Source organism: Schistocerca serialis, chromosome 1, assembly GCF_023864345.2.
Source record: "Schistocerca serialis cubense isolate TAMUIC-IGC-003099 chromosome 1, iqSchSeri2.2, whole genome shotgun sequence".
NCBI lineage: Eukaryota > Metazoa > Arthropoda > Insecta > Orthoptera > Acrididae > Schistocerca > Schistocerca serialis.
The window spans coordinates 518,938,970-518,965,867 of NC_064638.1; the positions used below are offsets into that span (position 1 = coordinate 518,938,970).

The 26,898-nt window shown below is 37.8% G+C and overlaps 1 protein-coding gene across 3 annotated transcripts in view; it reads left to right on the forward strand.

Annotated features, from left to right (window-relative positions):
• LOC126474316 (probable ATP-dependent RNA helicase DDX60) overlaps positions 1-20,972 on the forward strand; it is a 228,203-nt gene extending 207,231 nt beyond the window's left edge. For 2 of the 3 annotated variants that reach the window (XM_050101799.1, XM_050101785.1), the window contains 2 exons: positions 19,910-20,055; positions 20,129-20,972. In XM_050101799.1, the coding sequence (XP_049957756.1) occupies positions 19,910-20,055; positions 20,129-20,425 (443 nt within the window). In that variant the 3' untranslated portion in view covers positions 20,426-20,972. The remainder of the gene's footprint in view (positions 1-19,909; positions 20,056-20,128) is intronic. The other variant, XM_050101792.1, reaches the window with a different exon arrangement.
• The last annotated feature ends 5,926 nt before the right edge of the window (positions 20,973-26,898 follow it).

A 26,898-nucleotide genomic window follows, 5' to 3' on the forward strand; every position in this document is an offset into this window, starting at 1 on the left:
AGTGAAGTGCTCAGAGCTCTGTCAAATATAATTTTGTGTGTGGCACATACAAACAGCATTTATTTGCTAAAACACTGATGAGCCAACACAAACGTTGAATATTGTGCTACCGCAGCACAAAACTACGAAAGGTGACTTGGCAATGGAGGACACAAAATACATGATGCTTCAAAAGAGAGAAACGCGTCTGGTCTAAATAAGTCGCTTATTACAGTTACAGAAGAGGGATATATTTCAATACCATTGGTAAAACTGTGACTGTGGAACAAAAACAAGAAATAGAACATGAATACCATTGTGTATGTGCCATACCTTTCACCGATAGAAGTGCTTTAAAATAAAGCCAAACCCGCCGTGTGTAAATAAAACTTTTATTACAGTCGCGAAAGACGGAATATTTCTCAATATTACATACGACACCTATGTGGTACTTACATTAAATGAGATATTGTTATACAGTAAATATTATATGAAATTTAGGTATCTTGTCCACATATCATTCTCAACATTGTGGCAACTAAAATCGATCATACGGAAAGTATACGCTATGGACTTTTACCTCTGCAAACTCTTCAAAATTTCGAGCAATGGTTTACTACATTTAATGCTGCACATCAAAACAAAATTAAGTCATTTATGGGGGGAAGGTATCAGTCAAGAAGACGTGTAAAAATCAAATTTTTTGGCCAAATAGTTTTTGGAAATCGAATGATAAGTGTGTCAAAGCAGTGGGAACACCCTGTGTCTGCACAGGCGAGAAGTGCAGCGATGACAAAATCGCGCACAGCGCGGAATGCGGGGAGCACGTGTCTGCAGCAGCGAAAAAGTTAATGAAGAGGCAAAGCACTAGAAATTTCATTCAAACGAATAAAATTCGTGAAGTAAGCCACTCCAATATTGTTTTTAAATAAAGAAAATATTAAGCACCACACAAGGTTTGAACTCATAACCTTCCACTTCGCAGTCCAACACCTTAACTGTTCCGCTATCTCACCACATCAGACAGTGTGACTCCATAAGGACTCTAACACCTCACGCAACTACTTATAAACACTGTTGGTATGACTATGAATTACTCACGCTTCGTCGAAGTACGATAGGAAATAAACAATTACCGCTGTTGTTTATTGCGGAAACGCAGTTCATGAGATTGAAACAAACACCTTTCCTTGCTATTGCCTGAATTAGGAGTCTTATTGCTTGTTTGGTTTAATTAATAGAATATGAAGCAATTGGTATAAAGAATGCTTTTTCCAAACTTTCTATAAAAGAAAGTATGCTATCAAGACATTGCTTTTGTTCTATTACTTTATTTATGACTGAACGTTTCTAAAACTGAAGACACTCGTCCGTGCTCTGCACTGCAGTCGAGATGTGGCAACGTCGTTCTCTGTTCATTGGCTGACTGTGTTCTGTGACGTCAGATGCGCAGAACGAACCTAAACTCGGCCGCCAAGATATATGACGCGCACTTTAGTACTGGGATATCAAGTACCAGGTAAAGCAGTTGCGCGGCAGCTTGCCTCAGGAGGGGATACAGCTGCTTTCTGACACCTTTCACGAGCATAGCAGTGTATGAGTCCAGGCCAGAGTAGGTGCTATGTCATACTAATAAGTGGGCTCATACCGCCAAGTTGAAAATTTGACTTGATTTTGTAATCTCTGAAATAAAATCACATACCCTCTCAACTCATCAACTTTCATTTCATTTCCTCGTCCCTTTGTAGGTGCTTCACTTTTTTTTGTCAGGCCTTGTAGATATCTGTAACAAAGAAACTATCTGACAAAAGCTGCACAAATATTCATACAGATCTTGATAAGACTTAAAAATTAGTACACAGAATGGCAGCTTGTTTTAAATGTTAAGAAATTTGAAATTTTTTACTTCACAAAAAGAAAAAAATGAAACCTGGTATTATGACTACAATATAAATAAATCACAACTGGATCATTTGACTTATACAAATACCTATATGTACCAATTTGTAGGGATATGAAATGGAATTATCACACAGGCTCAGTCATAGGTAATGTAGGTCACAGACTTCAGTTCATTGGCAGGAAATTGGAAAAATGCAATCGGCCTACAAACGAGATTACTTACAAAACACTCGTATAGCCCATCATAGAATATTGCTCCAGTGTATGGGGGACACACACACACACACACACACACATGCACATGTGCGCACGTGCTCACACACACACACACACACACACACACACACACACACACTAAATAGATATTGAACATATGTAAAGAAGGGTAGCAATTATGGTCACAAGTTTGTTTGCCCTTTGGAGAGCTTTACAGAGATGATAAAAAAAAACCTAAACTGGCAGACTACCCACAGAAACCTACTTAAAAACTTTCAAGAACCTGCCTTAAGGAGCCATCTAGGAATATTCTACAAACACCAATGTAGCTCTCATGTAAGGACTGCAAAAACTAGATTATACCAATTGCAAAGGTATTTAAGCAATCATTCTTCCAGTGTTCATTATGTAAATAGAACTGTAAGAAACACTAATAAGCTGTACAGCAGTAAGTACCCTCTAACATTTACTTCGGTGGTTTGTCATGTACAGATGGAGATGTAAATGTTGACCTCTCAAGGCAGTTCAGTTGAAGAGAACCAGCAGTCAAGTACGTTGGACAGATAAATACATGTACAAGGAAGGCAAAGCAACTTTGGGTGACAGAAGAAATACTGCAATCGTTCAGTGAAAGGACATACAAAAATGTTCAGGAAAGAGAAGGGTAATGCAACTAAGTTACTTAGGAATAAAATCAGTAGGATGTGCAGGAAAGGTAAAAATAAAATGATTACAAGAAAAATATGTAGAACAAAATCATCTGGCAAAGATGATAAGTGTGTCTTTCATTGAAATGTCATGGAATTTCAATGCAGCTACCAGGATGAAAACCTGACAAGATATCATCAACAGTATACGCCAGGAAAGTCTACAGTCACCGAAGTCCACATTCAGTGAAAAGATATAACAACTTTCAGTGAAGTTAAAAGCAAGAATTTCAACATTAAGAATACAAAAGGAATGCAGAATGAATTTTTGCAGAGGATAGAGCAGTTGGTGGAAAGAGTACACTGAAGTCTGCTGCAAAGAGAAGGAAATGTCTCCTGAAGTGATAAAAGAAGAATTGGGTATCGATTTGGAAGAAATAGGAAATTCATTACTAAAGTTGGAGTTTGACAGAGCTTTGAAAGACTTGCTAACAAACAAAGCAGTAGGGATAGAGAACATTCCTTATGACTTTACAACATTATTGGGGAATCAGCCTGAAATGATCATTCATAAGTTTGTGTAGAATCTGTGCTATTGTAGTTATGCCATCAGATTATCAGAAGAATAGGCTCCATGCAAACCTGAAGATATCAAAGGCAGATAAATATGAGAACTATTGTACACTCAGCTTAACAACTTGTGCCTCCAAGATACTGACATGAATAATGTACAGAAGACTGGAAAAAGGAATATGTTAGGTGACAATCAGTTTAGTTTTTGTAAAGCTAAAGGCACCAGAGAAACATTTCTGATGTTACACTTGTTTTCATTTTGGAGCATGTGGAAACAAAACCAGCTAAATTCAAAATCGGCGCAGTTCACAGATTTATTTAGTTATATATATATATATGTATATAAGCTCACTTCTGATAATTCCTGTGTGTCTGAGTAAAATCGCATACATCAGATAAAAAGCCTCAAAAACTTGGGGCCCAAAAACTTGACGTGAAATTAAAATTCATGTTGATTGTATCAAAACTTTGGCAACACCAGGCATAATGCAGTCCATCTGTATGTGCTGTTCTCAGATAGGGGATAAGTTAGTTGCACTTTGTAAGCAACTGGAAGTCGCTCTGACTACAATCAAATCAATGGATGTGTTGGGGGTACTGAGAATCATGTACCAAAAGCACCTCAAGTATTATCACTGCTGTAGGTACTGTCTCTCCTACAGAATACAGGATCTGTCACAACTTGTTGCTTGACTGTGGATGATGTCCGTAATAAGCTTAGGTGTCTTGTACAAGAAAGGCAGGACCAGGGAGAACTCAGGATATTACACGCCAGTGGGGGCCATTCCGGCTTGGTATTTGCTGGAGCCTTCTGATATCACGATGAGACTGCACAGAACAGTGCAGCAGTGTAATTATATGATAAGTGTGTCTCACCACAGTTGCTGTGGGTTGTTATTCATTTTACTTTCAGTTTGGTTCAGAACACAGTTGAACAAATCAAATCAAGTGGCATGACAAATGTATTACACATTAGGACTAAATAAATGATATTTAAGATAAAAATAACTCACTTGTAAGATGAAGAAGCAGATATTAATGTAACCTGTTCCACATTTCAATTTCCGTTTACCTCATAAAGACACAATCCATAGCTGTTTCCTCCATGTGGCACATATCTTCCCAGTTACCAGCTTTGCTTCTTGATTCAGATACATAATTTTTAGTAATGGCCTTATATGAAAGGCTATAACTGTGTCATACGTCTCAGGAAACTTTTGTTTCAAAATAAAACTCAGACACTTTGACATTTTTCTGTTTGCTCACTCCATTTACAAGAAAAGCAGCAAATTCTTCTTTGAAAAGTAAAGACAACCATGAGACAGGATTGATATTCAGTCTGCATTATGTTTTCCTACATCACTTCTTGCTGCTGGAAAACCTAACTATTTATCAATGTTTTGACATTTACGTACAATGTAGCCTGCAGTGTATTTCACCACATTTGGAAAAACATCCAAGATTATAGAGTCGTCACACACTGTTACCATATCTGTAAATAAATTTTCTTCAACATACTTGGCTTCTGGGCTTTCTGGCGATTCATCAACAACATTTATTCAGAGCTCACTGACAAAAGGGCATAGGGATGCAGAATTTGAATCAATGTCACATTGAGAAGACACTGTGTTTAATTCTGCAGGAACTGACGGGGTTTCCATAGAACAAAGATTTTATTGATGTAATATAACCTCTTTGGGGAAAAAAAAACAAAAATCTGCCTCTGTCTCTAATTAGAATTGCTGAAAAAATCTCTAGGAACTCTTTAGAGTATTCTCCTGGTTTGTGAGATTCATTCCAAATTCACTACACAGAGATGAAGTTGAACATCCATGTTTTGGAACTCTTTAGAGTTCAAGATATTGCCAAAGAGTTCAGTAAAATTTCTTTCAATGTCTTTGATAAGAACATACTTCAAGGCCAGAGCTGTTCATCATGGAAATAGGCATGCTGCCATTTTGCCTTGCTCATCCAGTTGCATTTAAGTGTAGTTCGATAATGTGGTAGTTATCATTAGTAAACCTTTTTATGTTTAAAAAGTTCCTGTATAGCTGCCTATCCAGCCTGCATTTAAATTTCTTTGTCCATTTTTGCAGTGTTGCCCTACATGACAAAGGAGTTCTTCCCTTTCACAAATAGGAATAGGATTTTGGCATTAAAGTTCTTAAAGTCAAGTTCAGTTGCCAGTTGTACTATAGTCTTGCCATGAAATAATTAACACACATTGTAAAGAGAGGAAAAGAGAGTCTGGGTGATTGACTGATCTGGCCTTCTAACACTAACCAAAACGGCCATGCTGTGCTGGTACTGCGAACGGCTGAAATCAAGGGGAAACTAAAGCTGTAATTTTTCCCAAGAGCATGTTTACTGTATGGTTAAATGATGATGGCATCCTCTTGGGTAAAATATTCCAAAGGTAAAATAGTCCCCCATTCAGATCTCCGGGTGGGGACTACTCAAGAGAATGTTGTTATCAGGAGAAAGAAAGCTGGCGTTCTACAGATCGGAGCATGGAATGTCAGATCCCTTAATCGGGCAGGTAGGTTAGAAAATTTAAAAAAGGAAATGGATAGGTTAAAGTTAGATATAGTGGGAATTAGTGAAGTTTGGTGGCAGGAGGAACAAGGCTTTTGGTCAGGCGAATACAGGGTTATAAATACAAAATCAAATAGGAATAATGCAGGAGTAGGTTTAATAATGAATAAAAAACTAGGAGTGCAGATAAGCTACTACAAACAGCATAGTGAACACATTATTGTGGCCAAGATAGACACTAAGCCCACGCCTACTACAGTAGTACAAGTTTATATGCCAACTAGCTCTGCAGATGATGAAGAAATTGATGAAATGTATGATGAGATAAAAGAAATTATTCAGGTAGTGAAGGGGAGACAAAAATTTAATAGTCATGGGTGACTGGAATTCGAGAGTAGGAAAAGGGAGAGAAGGAAACATAGGTGAATATGGATTGGGGGTAGAAATGATAGAGGAAGCTGTCTGGTAGAATTTTGCACAGCGCATAAATTAATCATAGCTAACACTTGGTTCAAGAATCATGAAAGAAGGTTGTATACATGGAAGAACCCTGGAGATACTAAAAGGTATCAGATAGATTATATAATGGTAAGACAGAGATTTAGGAACCAGGTTTTAAATTGTAAGACATTTCCAGGGGCAGATGTGGACTCTGATCACAATCTATTGGTTATGAACTGTAGAGTAAAACTGAAGAAACTGCAAAAAGGTGGGAATTTAAGGAGATGGGACCTGGATAAAGTGACTAAACCAGAGGTTGTAGAGAGTTTCAGGGAAAGCATAAGGGAACAATTGACAGGAATGGGGGAAAGAAATACAGTAGAAGAAGAATGGGTAGCTCTGAGGGATGAAGTAGTGAAGGCAGCAGACTATCAAGTAGATAAAAAGACAAGGGCTGGTAGAAATCCTTGGGTAACAGAAAAAATATTGAATTTAATTGATGAAAGGAGAAAATATAAAAATGCAATAAATGAAGCAGGCAAAAAGGAATACAAATGTCTCAAAAATGAGATCGACAGGAAGTGCAAAACTGCTAAGCAGGGATGGCTAGAGGGCAAATGTAAGGATGTAGAGGCTTATCTCACTAGGGGTAAGATAGACACTGCCTACAGGAAAATTAAAGATACCTTTGGAGAAAAGAGAACCACTTGTATGAATATCAAGACCTCAGATGGAAACCCAGTTCTAAGCAAAGAAGGGAAAGCATAAAGGTGGAAGGAGTATATAGAGGGTCTATACAAGGGCGATGTATTTGAGGACAATATTGTGGAAATGGAAGAGGATGTAGATGAAGACGAAATGGGAGATACGATACTGCGTGAAGAGTTTGACAGAGCGCTGAAAGACCTGAGTTGAAACAAGGCCCCAGGAGTAGACAACATTCTATTAGAACTACTGATGGCCTTGGGAGAGCCAGTGCTGACAAAACTCTACCATCTGGTGAGCAAGATGTATGAGACAGGCGAAATTCCCTCAGACTTCAAGAAGAATATAACAATTCCAATCCCAAAGAAAGCAGGTGTTGACAGATATGAAAATTACCAAACTATCAGTTTAATAAGTCACACCTGCCAAATACTAACGTGAATCCTTTACAGACGAATGGAAAAACTAGTAGAAGCCGACCTCAGGGAAGATCAGTTTGGATTTCGTAGAAATTTTGGAACACGTGAGGCAATACTGACCCTACAACTTCTCTTAGCAGATAGATTAAGGAAAGGCAAACCTACATTTCTAGCATTTGTAGACTTAGAGAAAGCTTTTGACATTGTTGACTGGAATACTCTCTTTCAAATTCTGAAGGTGACAGAGGTAAAATATAGGGAGCGAAAGGCTATTTACAATTTGTACAGAAACCAGATGGCAGTTATAAGAGTCAAGGGGCATGAAAGGGAAGCAGTGGCTGGGAAGGGAGTGAGACAGGATTGTAGCCTCTCCCCAATCTTATTCAATCTGTATATTGAGCAAGCAGTAAAGGAAGCAAAAGAAAAATTCGGAGTAGGTATTACAATCCATGGAGAAGAAATAAAAACTTTGAGGTTCGCCAATGACATTTTAATTCTGTCAGAGACAGCAAAGGACTTGGAAGAGCAGTTGAACGGAATGGACAGTGTCTTGAAAGGAGGATATAAGATGAACATCAACAAAAGCAAAACGGGGATAATGGAATGTAGTTCAATTAAGTTGGGTGATGCTGAGGGAATTAGATTAGGAAATGAGACACTTAAAGTAGCAAATGAGTTTTGCTATTTGGGCAGCAAAATAACTGATGATGGTCTAAGTAGGGAGGATATAAAATGTAGACTGGCAATGGCAAGGAAAGCGTTTCTGAAGAAGAGAAATTTGTTAACATCGAGTGTCAAACCATTCTCAGGATTGAAGACCACAACAACAACAACAACATGAAGTTATGATATCCAGGAGAAAAAACTAATGAAACTGAGCAACATAGTTTATTTATTTCATACACAATGTAGTGAGTCATTCACTACTGAAGAGTAATCCAGTATCGCTTGAAAAAGGCATTGAATTTATGTGAATGAATTTATTTTATTGTAATTTTTCAGTTATAATTATTTTGAGTGGTATTTATGTTTTGACTTCTCACCTTTTTGTTTGCATCCCTGCTGTCTGTAATTTCTTACCCATGCCAGTTTGGAATGTTTATGATATGGGTAGTTGCTTCTTTCTTGAAGGTAACAGTAGAAATTTGAATCTCTAATCTCATTCAAAAATCTTCAACCCAAAAATGTATTGAACATATGTGTGCAGTCTTCACATTCACTTTGTCCAGACATTTGTATTGAACTATCCATTCATGTTGCAGTTGCTCATCTTTGGAAAAACAGCTGTTAATAATGTTGTCATATTTCAAGCAGCATTAATACATTCTGCCATGGTACAATTACAGTGACCCTTGTCCATGAGTGACGCAAAACAAGTTATTTTCTTTGAATGCACACCGCGACTTAAGAGTTCTACTGAATGCACAGTCATGACAGTCCTCATAGTGATGTCGAGGTGCACAAGGTCATCTGGGAATTTTTTGCTTGCCTTGGGCCAAAATGGCCTACCTCCTCTTTTTATATATATACTTTGATTGCTCCTGTCCCCCTAATCAACAAATTGAGGTGCTGCCTTCCACTGAAAATAAAAGTGTGCTAATGAGGCTCACTTCACCTGTGGCCAAATGCTGTGTCCAGTGTCAAGGGAAAGAAAACACAAAAGGTTAGGGGGCCAATAATCATTGGCAGTGCAAAAATATTGCAAATAATGATACCCCTTAGGGAAATGGCTGCAGTGGGTGGTAAAGAAGACCATGTGCACTCAGTGTGTATGCCTGGGGGACTCATTCAACATGCTGATTAGGCTATTCCAGCAGACATTGAGGGAGAAGTGTGTAACCAACGCAGATAATGGCACACATTGGACAAAAAATACCTGTCGTCTTGCCTCTGAGGTCATACTTGGATCATTCCAGCAGCTGGCAGAAGAGGATCAAGAATACCAGCCTTATGCGTGGAGTTCCAACAAAGCTCACAATCTGCAGCATTGTATGCACCAGAACAGATTGTGCACCCCACCCCCACCCCCTTGCGGTTCTGAGTCAAGCGGAAGGCTTGGACCACAGAGGCTACAAAAATTCTGTGACAAGCAAGATAGTGACTTCCTAGACTTGTGCCATAGAGTTGAGAACTGCAGGATCACCGGAAATGGCCCAGGTGTGCACAACACATCAGAGGCTAGTAGCCAGGTAGCTGACCGTGTGCAAGCAAGGTTTGTTTGAGATTAGTCAACTCTCCATCCAGTCCAGATAGATGTATCAATGTAAGACCCAAAGAAATGCCTCCCATAGGCAGAAGTATTAAAATTCTAGTGGTAACTGCTGTATCATCCACAATATAGTGCTAGAGTCTGAAGTGCTCCTAAAAAGCTGTTGAATCTCACATGATACTAAACACAGAATGCTGGTTAAAACCTGAGGTTGAGAGTAGTGAGATTTTTCATGCAAATTTAAGTATATATCAAACTGATAGGCTAATTAGAAATGGAGGTACTGTATTTGTCTCAGTAGACTAGAAACTCAGATCCACCAAAACAGAAATTGAAGCTGGATGTGAGATCATTTGGGCAAGACTAGGTACCAGGGATGGACACACAATTCTAATTGGATCCTTCTGTTGACCACCAGACACACCTTCTGGGAGGAATCCTCAGTTTGCTTGAATGTAAGTTTACGAATCGTGCTCTTAAATATTGGAGACAGCTTGCATCGTACAACAAATTGGGATAATTACAGCTTTGTTAATAGTGAGCATGATATGTATCCTGCGAAACATTACTAAATTATTTTCAGAAAACTACCTAGGACAAATAGTTCGCAACCCCACTTGCAATGTAAATGTATTAGCTCTAATGGCAATAAATATACATGACCTCTTTGAGGACATCCACATTGAAACTTTTAACAGTGACAATGAGCTAGAAACAGTGGCTACCAAAACACAAAGGCCATCTAAAACAAGTAGAAATATTTATTAGTTCATTAAACTATATAAAGAAGCAACAGTTTCATACCTCCATGAGAAACTTGAAACATTTAGCTCAGGACAGGAGCATGTAGAGGAACTATCACTCAAGTTTGAAAGAATAGTTTTCCTTGCACTGGATAGATACGTACCTGATATAGCAGTTTATAATGGGAGAGATCCTCCTTGGTACACAATAATTGTAAAGAAGCTTCTAAAGAAAAGTAAATTATTGCACAATTGGTGTAAAACAAAGGATAGGACTATAGATAGAGATGCTGAATGAAATGCGTTCAGCTGTCAAGAGAGCAATGCATGAAAACTTCAGTGACTGCTGTAGCAGAGTATTGTCTAATTATCTTTCTCAAAACCCAAATAAATTCTCATGATATGCAAAGGCTGTTAGTGGCATTAAAGTTAGTGTCCAGTCGTTCACAGTTGAGACAGGAACTGAAATCTGAAGGTAGCAGATCAAAGCAGAAATGCTTAGCTCCGTTTTCAAATGTTTCTTAACAAAGGAGAACCCAGATGCATTGCTCCAATTTAATCCCTGTACCTCTGGAACGATGAGTGAAATAGATATTACAGTCAGTTACATTGAGATGGAACTGAAACCATTTAAATAGAACATAACCCCAGGGCCCACTGAAATCCCTGTCATATTCCATACCCTATTAGTGGCCCAGAGAACAGAGTTCCAGGGTACAAATAAAAACACAGCAGAGGAAGTACTAACCTGACTACAGCAGATGTTGAATGTGACTACCATTCATCTCATGGCACATTTTCTGGTGTGTGGGCATGATTCAGAATGTTCTCAGAATTTTTCAAAACAGATCCTGTCTGACACCATTTTTGGACTAAGCCTTCATGGCATTGGGTTGGTTGAGTTGTCTGGGGGAAGAGACCAAACAGCTAGGTCATTGGTCTCAATGGATTAGGGAAGGACAGGGAATGAAGTCAGCCATGCCCTTTCAAAGGAACCATCCTGGCATTTGTCTGGAGCGATTTAGGGAAATCACGGAAAACCTAAATCAGGAATGCCAGACACGGATTGAACTATCGTCCTCCCGAATGCGAGTCCAGTGTGCTAACCACTACGCCACCTCCCTCGGTCTTCATGGCATTGTTTGCTGGCACTTTGAACCATTAAATTTCTCAGCAAACAAATGACCACACCATTTGCTCAACTTTGTTATCATGTAACTTTCCACAACGAACACCTGCTGTTCCGCTGTGAATACCATCAGCTTCTTTGTACTGCACCACTCACACTGACACGGCCTGCACTGCACTCTGAACCAGTGTGGATCACATGGCAGATGTACAAATGGTGTACATGTCACAGGTTGTGGTTATATGCATACATTCACATCCAGTCGTATCCATTCATCCAGGCCACTTTTATTTGCCTCACCCTGTATCTGCTACCATAGGTCCCTCCAACAAAAAACTGTGTCCAGATTCTGGTAGAAAGTGCAGATCTGTCTACAAGAAGTGTAGCAGAAATGATCCACAAAACTACTGTCCAGTATTCTTGGCATTTATGTGTTGTAGAATTTTAGAACATATCCTGAGGTCAAACATAAGGTGGTATCTTGAATAGAGTGACTTCCTCCATAGATTTCAAAGTGAAACCCAACTTGCACTTCTCTCTCATACCATCCTGAAAACCATCGATTGAGGCAGTCCAGTAGATGCAGTATTTCTTGATTTCCAAAAATCATTTGACTCAGTGCCACATCTACACTTATCAAAAGTGCAGCCATATATGGTATCCAGTAAATTTTTTCACTGGCTTCAGCAGTTTTTTTATAGGGAAGATGCAGCAAGTTATCTTGCAAGGAGGGTCTCCAACAGACGTATAAATAACTTCAGATATGCCCCAGGAAGGAGTATTGGGACCCTTGCTGTACATGTTGTATATTAATGACTTGCAAACAATATTAATTGTAACATAGACTTTTGGACATGGCACATTTATCTATAATGAAGTACTGCCCAAAAGAAGGGGCACAAATATTGAGTCAGATCTTCTTCAAAGTGGTGCAAAGATTGGCATCTTGCTTTAAAAGTTCAGAAATGTAAAAGTGTGCACTTCAGAAAACATAAAACCATAGTATCCTATGACTATAGTACCAAGGAGTCACAGTTGGAATTGGTCAACTCATCTAAATACCTGGATGCAACGCTTTGTTGGGATATGAAGTTGAATGATCATGTAGGTTCAGTCATAGATATAGCAGGTGGCAGACTTCAGTTTATTTGTAGAATTGTACACAGTTTACAAAAAGCATTGGTTGCAAATCATTTGTGCAACCCATCACAGAATATTGCTCAAGTGTGTGCAACACATACCAAATAGTACTAACAGACAATATTGAACACAGACAATGAAGGGTAGTACACATGGTCACAGGTTTGTTTTACCTGTGGGAGTGTGTCACAGAGATGTTGAAAGAACTGAACTAGCAAACTCATGAAGAAAATCTAAGCTGTCATGAGAAAACCTACTTACTAAGTCTGAAGAACCAGCTTTAAGTGATGAATCTAGGAATTTACTTCCCAAGCTCCTTATATGAGTGGAGCAGAAAAAAGCCCTAATAACCAGTACAATGAGACATATTTTCTGCACGCACATCACGGTGGTTCGCAGAGTATACGAGGAATCAAGATACCTGTATTGGATGTTGCCCTAGAAAAAGTGTTAATAGATCGTAAAAGGGTGCCAGATGTTCCAAATTCTCAGAAAAATATATGAGAGTTGTACCAAACGTAAGGTTCCTATATTTTTTACAAATAGAAAACATTGTTTATTGTTATTAATTTATGCATCACTGAAAAGCTTACACTTTTGTCTATTTTTCAACATAGTCTCCATTTTTTGACACACTTTTGAAGTCGGGGCTCAAGCTTTTGTATTCCTAAGTTGAAGAAGTCTCCTGCCAATCCGTTGAGAAAGGGTGTGACCTCTGCTCAGACTTCATAGTCGCTCTTGAAGCGTTTGCCACCTAAGTGTTCCTTTAGCTTGGGGAAGAGGTGATAATCGCTGGGGGCTAAGTCCGGGCTGTACAGGGGATGGGGCATAACAGTCCACCCAGATTTCTTCAAAAGCTCCTGTGTTTGACGAGCAACATGGGGTCAAGCATTGTTGTGAAGAAGCACTACTCCCTCTGTCAATCGTCCCCTCTGGTGATTCTAGATTGCACACTGGAGTTTGGTCAATGTTTCACAATATCTGTCTGAGTTTATTGTCGTTCCAGGGTGCATAAAATTGATGAGGAATACCTGCTTCTGATCCCAAAACACAATCGCCATAACCTTTCCTACTGACTGCATTTGTTTGAATTTTTTTTGTGGCGGTGAACCGGAGTGACACCACTGACGAGATTGTTGTTTTGTTTCAGGGTTGTAATGAAACACTCATGTTTCATCTCTTGTGATGATAGAGTCCAACTACTTCTTTTTGTTGCCTCCCCCCTCACACTTTTGAAGAAACCTGCGAGCACAGTCAAGGCGTTGCTCATTGTGTCCATCACTCAGCACCCGGGAGACCCAACGAGCATACATTTTGCGATAACCAAATGTTTCTGTTATTTGTTCAATTGTGCCATGGGAACCTTCAGGAATGCATTCAGCAAGTTCACGGACAGTGACCCTCCGATTTTTGAACAGCTCACTGTTGATCTTCTGGACAACCACATCCGATACCGGCGGTCTTCCACTCTGTTCTTCATCGTGAACTTCCATGCGACCCTCAGCAAAAGCCCTGCACCAACTGCAGATGTACTGAATGAATGTGCACTCTTCACCATAAACCTCAGTCAGTTGCTGATGTCTCTTCATGGGCAGTAACTTCCTTGCATGGAGAAACCGTATTACTGCTTGAATCTTGCACTTGGCAGGAGCAGCGATCAACACTTCAGTCTTTGACGGCTGCCAAGCCAGCACTGAACAATGTAGCGAATCATGGATGGGCGGGCTTGAGAGTGGGGGAACCACTGCGCATGCCACTGTTGTCAGATTTAGCCTAGCACCTTCCCTCGAGGCTGCAGCTCATTGGGAACCCTACATTTGGTACAACCCTCATATACACACTATAGAAAAAAAACGAGTGATATACAAGAATCAAGAGGGAACAATAAGAATGGAAGAGAAAGTGAAAAGTACAGTATTAGGATTAGAAAGGTCAGAAGTCAGGGACTCAGTCTTTCTACCATACTGTTCAACCCTTACACTGAATTAGCAGTGATGTAAATAAAAGAGTAATTCATTAGTGGGATAGGTTCAGGGTGAAAGGCTATCAATGAGAAGATTCACTGATGACATTGCTATCCTCACTTTTAAAGAATAATTGCAGTACCTTTTGAGTGAAATGAACAGTCTAATGGTCACAGAGCAGATCAAGCGTAAAACTAAGGTAAAATTAAAGTAATGAGGAGGAGTAGAAACAAGGATACTAATAAAATTACCACGTGGTTCCCAGTTTTGGTGTTACATACATTGAATTGTGCCTGACAGACAACACAAGGAGGACATAAGCAGAGCATGGACAATGAGGAGATTCCTCACTAAAACAAGTTGACTTGTACCTAATGTATGTATTAACTGAAGAAAGAAATTTTTAAGAATGTAGTTCTCTAGCACAGCATTGTATGTAAACTAATCATGGCCTATGGGAAGACTAGACCAGAAGAGAATTGAAGCATTTTAGGTGTTGTGCTATAGGGGCATGCTGAAAAGATCAGGTCCTGGGAATTGATGAGGAAATGAGTATGTAGAAAATGCTGACTAGAAGAAAGGACAGGTGAATAGTATGTGTTTGAGACGCCCAGCAATAACTTACATGCTGCTGGATGGAGTTGTAGAGGAATAAACTGTAGGGTAATACAGAGATTGGAAAATATCCAGTGAATAATTGTAAGTGCTCCTCTGTGGTGAAGACGTTGGTCCAGGAGAATGATGTATAGTGAGCCACATTAAAACTAGTCAGGACACTGATGGGGAAAAAACAATGTTCCATGAGTCTTCACTCTGTCATAAAATCAAAAACCATGCTCTACACACACAGAACACAAAATTCCAAGAACAAAGCAAAGTCAATTTGAAGCATTATTAGGCATTAAACAAAGTTACTTGTATAGTAAATGATATTCAACTCCCTAATGACAGTGGCAGTGAGACAGATAATCTTAAAGATCAAATTACTGGCCTATGAATACAAAGAATTCTTGCCAATATTAACTGAAGATACAGGGATAAAAATGCACCATAGAATCATATCCATGAAACTCAACTGGACAGACATTGCATACTTCAGAACCAGACATCAGTTTTGCTAAATAAACTGTGAAAAGCATCACAAAAATCATTATGTCACTGCATCAATTGCAATCAGGCAATGAGTCAAGACCTGTTTCCTGAAAGAATGAATGAGTGATGTGATATCCATTTATAAAATTTAACACAGGAAAGTGACTTTAAATATCGACCCATCTCCTCCATGGAATCTTATAAAAAATTGAGGAAGTAGTTTGTAATAAAATGTTCAACTGCCTTTCTGACAGTTAGCTTCCATAAAGTTTCTCTACGGTACTACTTCATAAATTCAAATGTGGTAGAACTGAGCAAGAAAAATTACTCTGTCAGCATTTTTTGCAATTGTTCCAATGCTTTAAGTTGTGTAGATCCTAAAATTGTACTAGAAAACCCAGAATGGTATGGCATTAAACCCATTTCATGTTGCTTGGTGTGGTTCTTTCCTTGTCTACAACTTCTCTCCCGTTCGCAACACCCCCCCCCCCCCCCCCCCCGCCACACACACACACACACACACACACACACACACACACACACACACACACACTTGATTGACTGCCTGAAACCCATCACAAGAAAGGGCTCAAGAACTCTTGAGGTTGCTTGAGCGTGTGTCTTCGTAACATCCTGAGTGAGATGGCGCTGTTTTGCGCAGTTGTTATAGCATGTGATATCAGCAAAAACAGTCCCTTTGTTACCAGCAGGCAGCACAGTCCCAGTGACCAAGACACCGGAAAAAATTGTTAAGTTTGCTGATTACAGAAACATAATGACAAAGAACCCATACACATCCACACCAGGCACAGCCAGGAGCTTACAACTCAGAACTGATTCACAGCAAACGGTTTAAACTTTAATTTTACAAAGGCTTATATTATGCCATTCAAAACAAAGGAAAAAGACTTACAGGTGCCAGAACTAGAGACCATTGGGGACATACTGTATGAGGCTTCATGTGTGAAGATCCTAGACATCCAGATGACATAAAATGTGGTAGCACCAGCATGTTGATAACTTGATGACCACAGATACTCAGTTCTGTGTGCTTTACACTTAGAAATCTCTTTAATTGTGTTGATCTGCAGACCAGATTTTTAGGATTCTTTGTCAACAGCATTATATGGCATAATCTTCTGGAATAATATAGCTAAGATCAAAAAAAGTATTTATTCTACTGAAGGGTGGAGTGAGAATATTATGTATAGCTGACAAACAATCATTTTGCAAATGCCTCTTCAGTGATTTTGTGTGCTAATACATGTACTCTCTAATGTTATTTATGACTAATAATAAGAGTGAAATCATGTGCAATGCACAACTGCAATACTAGAAATGTATTAAACGCACTGAAATGAAATGAATGGATTAATGGGGAAGAAGTCAGAACAACATAAGGACATGAAATGATATCAGTGTTAATTATTCAGATATGATGAATATACTGTTTAGTTAAATTGTAGTGGCAATTGACAATCATGCCTAACTTGGACTCAGAATGTAATTTCTTGCGTACTTCAAGCAATCACCTTAACATTTAAGCTATCTGAGTATGACTCCAGGTCTGACTTGGATGTTCATTGGCCTTGGTGTTTCCACTTATGATTTCTGAACATTTAGGCTTACACTTCCATGAGGGATATATATATTTGAAATTAATTATGCAAACGAAACTGATGGATCAGTGGGAATGAAATCAATGAAGATGCAATGTTATGACCCTCGTAGCAGGGTAAGCCATTGTTCTGCATTGTCTTTAATACTAAAGTGGGGGTGTTTCCAAATAACCCATCGGAGAACCTATGGAAGTAGTATTCAGATCTCATAGGTGGGAACATTAGTCAGAATAAAACTTAGAGACAGGCCTGGAGATGTGCGTAGAGGAAGTGTGTGTATGTAGTCCCATGACTAAGGTGATTACATATAATAATTAGGAAATATGGGTTCAAACCCCAATCAGGCACAAATTTACCAACGTCACAACAGATTCACAATACAAGAAGCAAAAGTAATTTCTTTATAGTCTCTGCATTCCCACATAGGTTTCGAAAGGGAGTTTTGTATTGTGTTGCACAAGTCTATAATAGGTTGCCATTAGGAATTGGACAGGAAATTGAAACTTCCCAGATATTCTGAAGGAAAGTAAAAGAGTACCTCATTACAAAGACAGTTGCTACCCACTCACATTATTTATCAGAGAAATTGGATTTACAGATGCAAATGCTACTTATCTTTATCGTTTGGATTAATCAGATTCTACTTTGCCAGTATATAGACAGCTGACAGTGTTTACTGTGACAGTGGGGCTATATTTATTCACTATAAGATGGTTTTTTCCCCCAAATTTGTCATGTGAAAATTTAATTCTGACGTAAATATATTCACATAGAATGCAAAATGCAGTGCAATAAATGAAATGTAAGATTCAACAACAGCAATAAAACAGAACTGTTGATTTTTAAGGTTGGTAACTAATAATGAAACATACCATTAGCCAGAAATGGTAGCACTAGAAAGGCTAGGGGTAGCATATTGTTGTGATTCACTTTGCTTAGTGCTGTAAGAATGGTAAGTCATAGTGCTTGATAATAGAAGTAAATCACAGCTTATACCCTGTTGAACATCGTGGATCTAAGAGTCTGCAGTTCACAAATGGTTCAAGCAGAGTACATGACATTAATTTTAAGTTAATGGTTATTCACAGAGCAGTGGCTACCATCAGCTGTGCAGCAGGAAGACAGTTTGATGACACAAAAGTGAATGTCCATAAATGGCATCAGATAAAGAATAACAAATTAGATCACCATTTCTACATGCCGAACTTCCAGGAGACTAAATCAGGAAAGAATTCATGAAGGTTGTTCAGTAAGCACCAGCATAACACAATTATTTGAATGAAGTCACTGGAGGCAAAGAGGAAATTTTCAGCTTCATGCATCTCTGAATTCAAAGCAACTATGACCTGCTACATGACGATGATGAAAATGGTGAGGCTTATGCTACAATGCAGAACAACACAAGGTTGTGATATCCCATGGCCTTTGGCAAAAACTACTTGAGTAACAACATCATATAGTCTATCTAATAAAACATTATGACTGTTTACAATAGGTTGATGTTAATATTTTTAGGCAGAGCTTAAGATGCTTTACATCAATAAAACATTTTGTCTATTTGATTACTCGCAATATTGTAAAAATAAAATTCTGTCAAGGAGCCTCTTCAAAAACAGGGGCCATGTTATATCCAGGGTCATCTTATAGTGAAGTATGGAACGGTATTTTGTTCCACTATAAATTCTTGCAAAATATTAATTCACATCATTATCATATTAGAATGCTCTGAATATTTTTCATTTGGGTTTCTGTATGGGTATCTTGTCAACTGAGAAACCAACTCCCACAGATATGCTCAACCAAATTTGCTTCTCCAAATTGATTTCTGATTCTTTTAATTACACTTATGCTGTGGAATGACTGGAACTATTTCACCCACACTTGGTATGAATATGACTTTCTAATTGGGAAAAAACTAGTGCAGGGCTTAAATATCCTTAGCTCCCCTAAGGGTATGGATGTTGATATCAAATTCATAAGTTTCAGAATCACTGTGCGGATGGGTGACAGTTGTGATGACGATGATGATGATAATGACTACCTATAGGAATAGTGTTGGGGATGGGCGTAGAAAGCTGACAACTAGTAAACATAATTTAAAATAGAATGAAGGCTTTCATAACTGGATTACATAGCTGCTCAGAAACCTTTCAGGATTTGAGGTCATGGTCCACAAGAGACAGAAGAGCTTCTTGGACCGCAACCTCACATCCTGAAAGGTTTACCAGCAGCTATAATTTAAAGTAACCAATATTTGTGTCAAAGTGTAGTTGCATGTGTTCTGCAAGTGCAAACTTTTGTTGTTATGTACAGCTCAGTGTTCTGTTTTGATATGGTGCAAATATATCACTTTCCATGACAGTTTTCCTGCAAAAAAGATTTCAAATAATATGTTTTGCAGTCTTTAGTTTCTTAAGAGAGTTCTTGTAATTTTGCTTGACTATTTACTGTTGTGTGTTGAGTGATGCTTATATTTCAGCTATTAAAATTCAGTTATGGTGAATCTGTGAACAGTAACACTTAATTATTTGTGTTTTTGTTCCTTCTGCATGTATAAAACATAAGAATTTTATTTAATCATAATATATTATTTCAGCAGAAAATGAGTTACCTCACCTCCTGCAGGAACTTATGGTGGAGTATGAACCAAGGGTCATATGTTCAGCTTTCATTGCACTCTCAGGCTATAGTGACAATGGACTTTATTCCGAAAAAGATACCATCTCCAATTTAAGGCATCAGGTAACTCTGATAATAATGTTGAACTACAGTTTTTATTTATGTTCTTGAATTCTAATGTCTTGTTTTGTTGTAGGTATTCACTGATAAAAAAATAGTTCCACTATTTGAAGTAAATCAGAGTCTTAACAGTTATGCGTGGGACTTCTATAATCATGGTATACAGGAAGCCATCATAAGGGACAATTTAATGAGACATGGTGACGATTTCAATTATCTGAGAGATTTTATGTTAGTTCTGTTAGCAGTGAACACAAGTCTGCAGGATTTTGATGCTATTGATGAAAACAGTGCAATTATAAAAACTTTTGGAATAATTGCAGAAACTTTCAGAGAGAAATTTAATAAAGCATACAATATTATACAGGACTGATTGTTAGGGAATTAATAGTACAAAATTTGGAGTATGTGCCTTAAAGATCATGTTGACCTTGCAAAATGTAATCTATGTTTTAATTCAGATGGTGACTGTGCACACAGGAGTCATAGACACTGTTATTTCAAAATAATGATTTTATGAAAATATACTATTTTTTTAATCCAAGTTTTTATTGTGGTTTAAGAGGTTAATAGTGGATCACAACATTATAACATTAACACAATCAGCAGGTTATTAAGTTTGATCTTACAAATTTTTTGGGTAGGGAGAATTACGGGCAAACCAAGTATCTTGTTTTTAATGTAAAAAATGGGTTTAGGAAAAAATCAATAAATACAACTCATTTTTATATATGAAGTATTAATGATGTGTTTTATGAATAAAAATAACTTTTGTATTATCCTTCTTTTAACTTGTTTCATATACAAAGTGATGAATATGGAGAATCTGAATGTGAAGTACCAATGTAACAAGTGCCTTGTGTTTAATGTAAAAATGGATTTTAGAAAAAAAATAAATATACACAACTCATTTTTATTTATGGAGTAGTAACGCTCTGTTTTATGAATAAAAGTGCCTTTTGTGTTAACCTTCATTTAATTTTCTCATGTGTAGTATCTGTAATTTGTCACAGGTATAGGTCAGTTACTAGCTCAGCACTTGAACCAGACAAGTGCCACAGATTAAGATATGTTGTAAGAGACAGAAATAGCAACTGGATAACACAGTTGAGAAACTTTACATGCAATTTTGAGGACTGTGACCTTTTTTTGTGTGTGTGTGTGGGGGGGGGGGGGGTTGAAATTTAGTCTTCTTGAAATGTCATTTTAATGTAGTATGCTGAGGATGTTAGTTTAATTGTTAAATCCATCAGCACTGTTATTGAAAAGCGTTTTTCAGCAACAGCACTAAAACTGAGTTGAGCACTGTATTATGTATGATCTAGTATATTCTGCCTGTTTTCTTAACTGATTGATAAGTCCAGAGAGACAAAATAAGCTTGTCTTTCACATTATTGAATACTGAATACTTAGGGAAACATTACAAAAAGTCACTTAGGAAGCTTGTGGTTATCACGAAGATCAGAATGATATATATAAAGACACACAATCAAGTCCCTAGGAAGAAATGACTCGCCAGACAGCAACCTGGATGCATACAAAAAAGGTGGTTCCAGTCTCTTCATTAGAGTCTTGGAGAAGGCTGTATTATTGCTATACAAACCCCCCCCCACTCCCCCCCCCCCCCCCCCCCCCCCAGCCACTCTTACAAGTATTACTTGTTTACTTGTATGAATGGCTGCTAAATACATATACACAATCCAAAAAATCAAAAAAAGTTTTCTTTTCTTAGCTGTTACTCCAGTCACTGGTTCACATTGCACATCTTAAGGAATTGGCAGCTCAGTCATCAGTCCTTTTGCACTGTCCATCTTGTGTCTGCAACCCCTCTTTTTCTGGCAGTGTCTACGCTGCAACAGCACAGTCCACTATTAGTTTAACAGTTTTTAATTTTTTCATCCAGGTCAGGTAAGGATCTTGGATACGGTTCTCTAGGTAGGAACAGGGATGAACTCATTACTCAAAGTACTCGTGCAGGTTTCAATTAAGGTCACCTCAGGTATAAATACGTCAAAACCATCCACATAATATCCTATACGATTAACATATTTATAAACAAAATTACACAAAAACAAGCATCTCTAAACTGTAAAAATTTAGCAATATACAGATTTAAGTCAATGAACAAAATGAATTATATATGTATCCTTTCTTTTCGATTAATATTTCAGTGTATTCCACTATACAGTATATTTGACACCCCCGGATCTCATTTAACTCTTTATGATATCAAACATGAACTCGCCGACTGTTCATCATCACACCATCTTGTAATAACAAACTTTTCACAAAATGTCTTTTGTCACAGTGCAACTTGTCCATTTAGTAACACGTGTACATATTTAACATTGTCCATTTGTATATCTTATTAACAAATTCATAAAATCATGACCATGCCTGTAATTCTCAAAGAACTACCCACAAAATGAAATACATGCTCTACAGAATATAACTACAACAACTTGTCGATTACTACTGTAGGAAAGGCAAATTTAGTACACAGTTTACATTTTCAAATTATTCCTCAAATAATGTCACTCAATAGTCATTTTACATATAGAAAACTTATATTACAGAGAATGGATAGTATTTACAGTAAAAGATAACTTCATTACAGGTTTATAGATGAGTAAAAGATGTAGCATCCGAAAATGAAAAGAAGAAAATAGAATGCTGCATAGCTTGGAGACCTTGTGCTTATCATGCACTTGTGACAAAGATGTGTCCTTCTGAGAGCTTTTTACATTATCTTATTTTTTCTTGGTGTGTGACACTTGCTTATAGGGTTTCAGTTCAGTTATGTTACGTAAACCAAATAACCTTCCAGACTTTTGATAAACTAACCTGTATGCATTTGGGTGTGGCATAGACTGAATTTTGAATGGACCAATATATATGTCAAAGAGCTTCTTTAATTCATTACTTGTAGTCTTGGATTTTTCATGAGTTTTCACCAGGATTCAATCATCGATTTTAAAATTTGTAGGTTTCAACTTCTTATCATGTTTGTTTTTCCTTAATTTCCTTTGTTGTTCCATTTATTTTTTGACTATTTCTTCTCTTTTCTGTGGACTCATAACCTTACATGCTGGGAATTCAGTTAATTCATTGATCAGATTCGGTCATTTCTGGTGGTAAATTATTTCATATGGGTAGATCCCAGTAGACGGATGATGTAAGCTGTTCAGTATATCTTCAAAGCTGTCTACATACTCTATCCAACTTACATGATTTTTGTTGTAATAAGTTCTAAATAATATCCCTATTTCTCTCATGTAATGTTCAGCCAGATTGCTTGACGGGTGATAAGCAGATATCAGAATATGGTTTATGTTCTCATCGTCAACAAATGTTTTCCAAAGTTTAGAAGTAAGTTGTGCCCCATTGTCTGAAAGTATGTTCTTTGGTTTTCCTACCTTTGTGAAATAGTCTCTTCTAATTTTCAAAATGATGTTCCTACTTGTTGCTTTCTTCAACGGATATAGTTTAATGAATATTGAAAAATGATCCACCATGACAAATAAGTAACAAAATCCTCCTTTTAGACTTAGGCAATGATCCATAAAGATCAACTGCTACAAGTTGTAGTTGTTCTTTTGGCAAGATGTTTTGCATATATTCTTTGGAGGTTTGATTACTAACTTTTACCCTCTGGCACCTGTCACATGTAGATAATTGCTTCCTCAGCCTCATGGAAATGTTGTAAAAGTACACATTTTCTTGGATCTTTTGGAAGCATTTCAGTGTCCTACAATATCCAAAACTCTTATGTACATACTTTATCAATACTTCAATATACTGCTCTGGCTAACACAATCTCCAAGCATCACTGTCTGCACTGTATCATCTGAAAAATATACCCTTGTGCACTTTATAATACTGCTCTACTTTCTTATATCCTCTCTTACCCAGATAACTTTTAACTAACTTCCAGTTGGAATCATGATTCTGATATCTACAGATGTCATTACAAATTTTCCTAATTTCATTCTCATCATTCACCCCTTTTAGATACATAATCCGAAATTCCCTTTCTCACTAATCAGTGTTATTTTCAGCTTCGCCTCCCATTGGCAATGTTGATAGAGCATCAGCAATTAGATTTTCTTCACCTTTTATATACTTTACTGTATAGTTGAGCTGCTGGAGGAATAGTGCCCACCTGGTTATCCTGCTGTGATGCAAAGTACACCCTTGTATATAGATCAAAGCCTTATGGTATGTGTGTACCACTACTTGATGTCCTAATAAGTAATTCTTGAATTTGGTGAAAGCCCAATAGACAGCTAACAATTCTTTTTCGGTGACAGAGTATGACTTCTCATGTTTTTGTAGAATTCTACTGGCAAAAACCATTGACCTATGCTCCAGCACACCATCTACAATCTTTTCTTGGAACAAATGAGCTCCCAGTCCGTAGTCACTGCTGGTGGTCATAATGCAAAATGGCTCTGTAAGATCAGGTCTGTGTAACATTTTACTATTGCTCAGCTGTTTCTTGATGTTGTCAAATAAACTAAAAACTAAACTCCTCCCAAACAGGCCATGAAGGCCCAACAGTACTGACTGACCGCCGTGTCATCCTCAGCCCACAGGCGTCACTGGATGTGGATACAGAGTGACATGTGGTCAGCACACCACTCTCCTGGCTGTATGTCAGTTTCTGAAACCAGAGATGCTGCTTCTCAGTCAAGTATCTCCTCAGTTTGCTTCACAAGGGCTGAGTGCACCCCACTTGCCAACAGCGCTCTGCAGACTGGATGGTCATCCATCCAAGTGCTAGCCCAGCCGGACAGCGCTTAACTTCGGTGATCTGACAGGAACCGGTGTTACCACTGCGGCAAGGCCGTTGGCGATGTTGTCCAGTGCTTCCTGACAATCCTTGTCTCATACCCAAATGGAGTTCTTGTTCAACAAGTTGTTCAAACTTGGTGCATTTAAAGTTTGATTGCTGACAAACTTCTGGTAGTAGCCACAAATTCCACAGAACAATTTAAGTTGTTTCTTAGTCTTGGGCACAGGAAATTTTGCAATGGCTTCAAGTTTTTCTTCATCAGGTAAGATTCCTTCTTCTGAGATGGTATGGCCTAAAAATTTGAGCTGTTTCATTCTGAATTTGCACTTCTCTAGTTTAAATGACATACCTCCCTGTCTCAATCTGTAAGACACTTCACTCAACAAACGTATATGTTCTTCCCAACTGTTTCCTGTTACAAGTATGTCATCAACATAAAGGATTAGTTTGCTTAACAGTTCTTTTCATAGAACAAAATTCAATGCTCAGATAAATTCTGCAACTTGATACATTAAGGTCAAATGGTACAACACAATAGCAATAACGTCTTCCTCCATACAAAAATGCGATATATTTTCTAGACTGAATCTCCAATGGTACCTGATGGAAACCTGCTGTTAAGTCTAAACTAGACATGTACTTCATATGTTCTATCTTATGTAATAACTCATCTGTGTTCTCAGGGTGATCAGTTTCCCTCTTAAGGTATTTGTTTAAATGTCTTGAATCCAGCACAAGTCTTACTCCACCATCACGTTTCACATGTGTTACATCTGTCTTTGGGTTGGTAAGCCTTAACTTTTTGTTATTCCAGCCAAAATCTGCATATACTCCTTGTATCCAATTCATTCTGAACAAAATATTTTCATTGAGGTCAGGTACTACAAAACATCCTTGGTTGTACTGTACATCATTAATGGTGAAAGATATTAAGGCTTGCCTATTTACAACTTTGCTGTGCCTACTAGTTGCTCCATTAACTTTGATTCCAATAACAGGATATTCTTCAAAATCAGCGCTGTGTCTTATCTGGTCTCTAAATTTTTCAGAAATGGCACAAACAGGACTACCTGTATCTAAGAGGCAAACTCCCTCATAATTTGCAACTTTTATACATATATACGGGCAACCCAAAACTTTTACCTTCCTGCTTTCCTCATCTTCATGCAACAAATCATCCTCAATCTCTCTAAAGTCCAAGTCGTTTATACCATTTTTGCTTGCACAATTTCTCTTACTTGTCTGAATTTTACTTGGAGCTACATCAGATGATTGCTTGATGTCATGGCCCTCTTTTACACACTGTCTACTTTTGTGGAACAGAATTCACTGTAAGCCTGCTGATTGGTTCTATCTTCCCAGTTGGAATGCAATCACAAATAATCTTAATGACCCTTTTTACTCTGTCACTGTCACTATAACCCTAGTAAGTATCCCATAAAGTTTCTAGCATCACATCTAAATCATGAAGTTCCTTATCTGATGATACCTTCCCAGTTTCCATTGGTACAATCTGGTACCCATATTCTTCACAAATACTACTGACATTATCTTCTTCACAATTAATTAAATCTTCTTTAACCTCCATATACACCTTGCTGTCTAATTCTTCCTCCCATTCATCATTACCACACACGTTACCATCTCCAATACTAGACCCTTGTACAACATCTTTACAATGATCATCAGAATTGTTGACAAGTACACTAGTACAGGTATCATCACTTAAGTGCTTAACAGGGATAGAGTCTTCCTCCATTAATTTACTTAATCCAAACTCATCAAGATTACCAACATGTTCTTCACAAACTTCTTCACCACACCAATTATATAGACTTGATATAGTTTCCTCCTCTAATGGAACTTCTTCAACCTTCTTACAGATGCTAATACTTCTATCTTCCACACTTTCATTCATACTTTTCCAGAATTTACTGTCAAACTGTAATTTGCTAATCTGATGTCCTTTTCTTTCATTAGTTCTGACATTTCCACTCCAATATCTTCGATTACTGTGTCTTGTGTAATTATTTTCAATGTCTCTTGGCCAG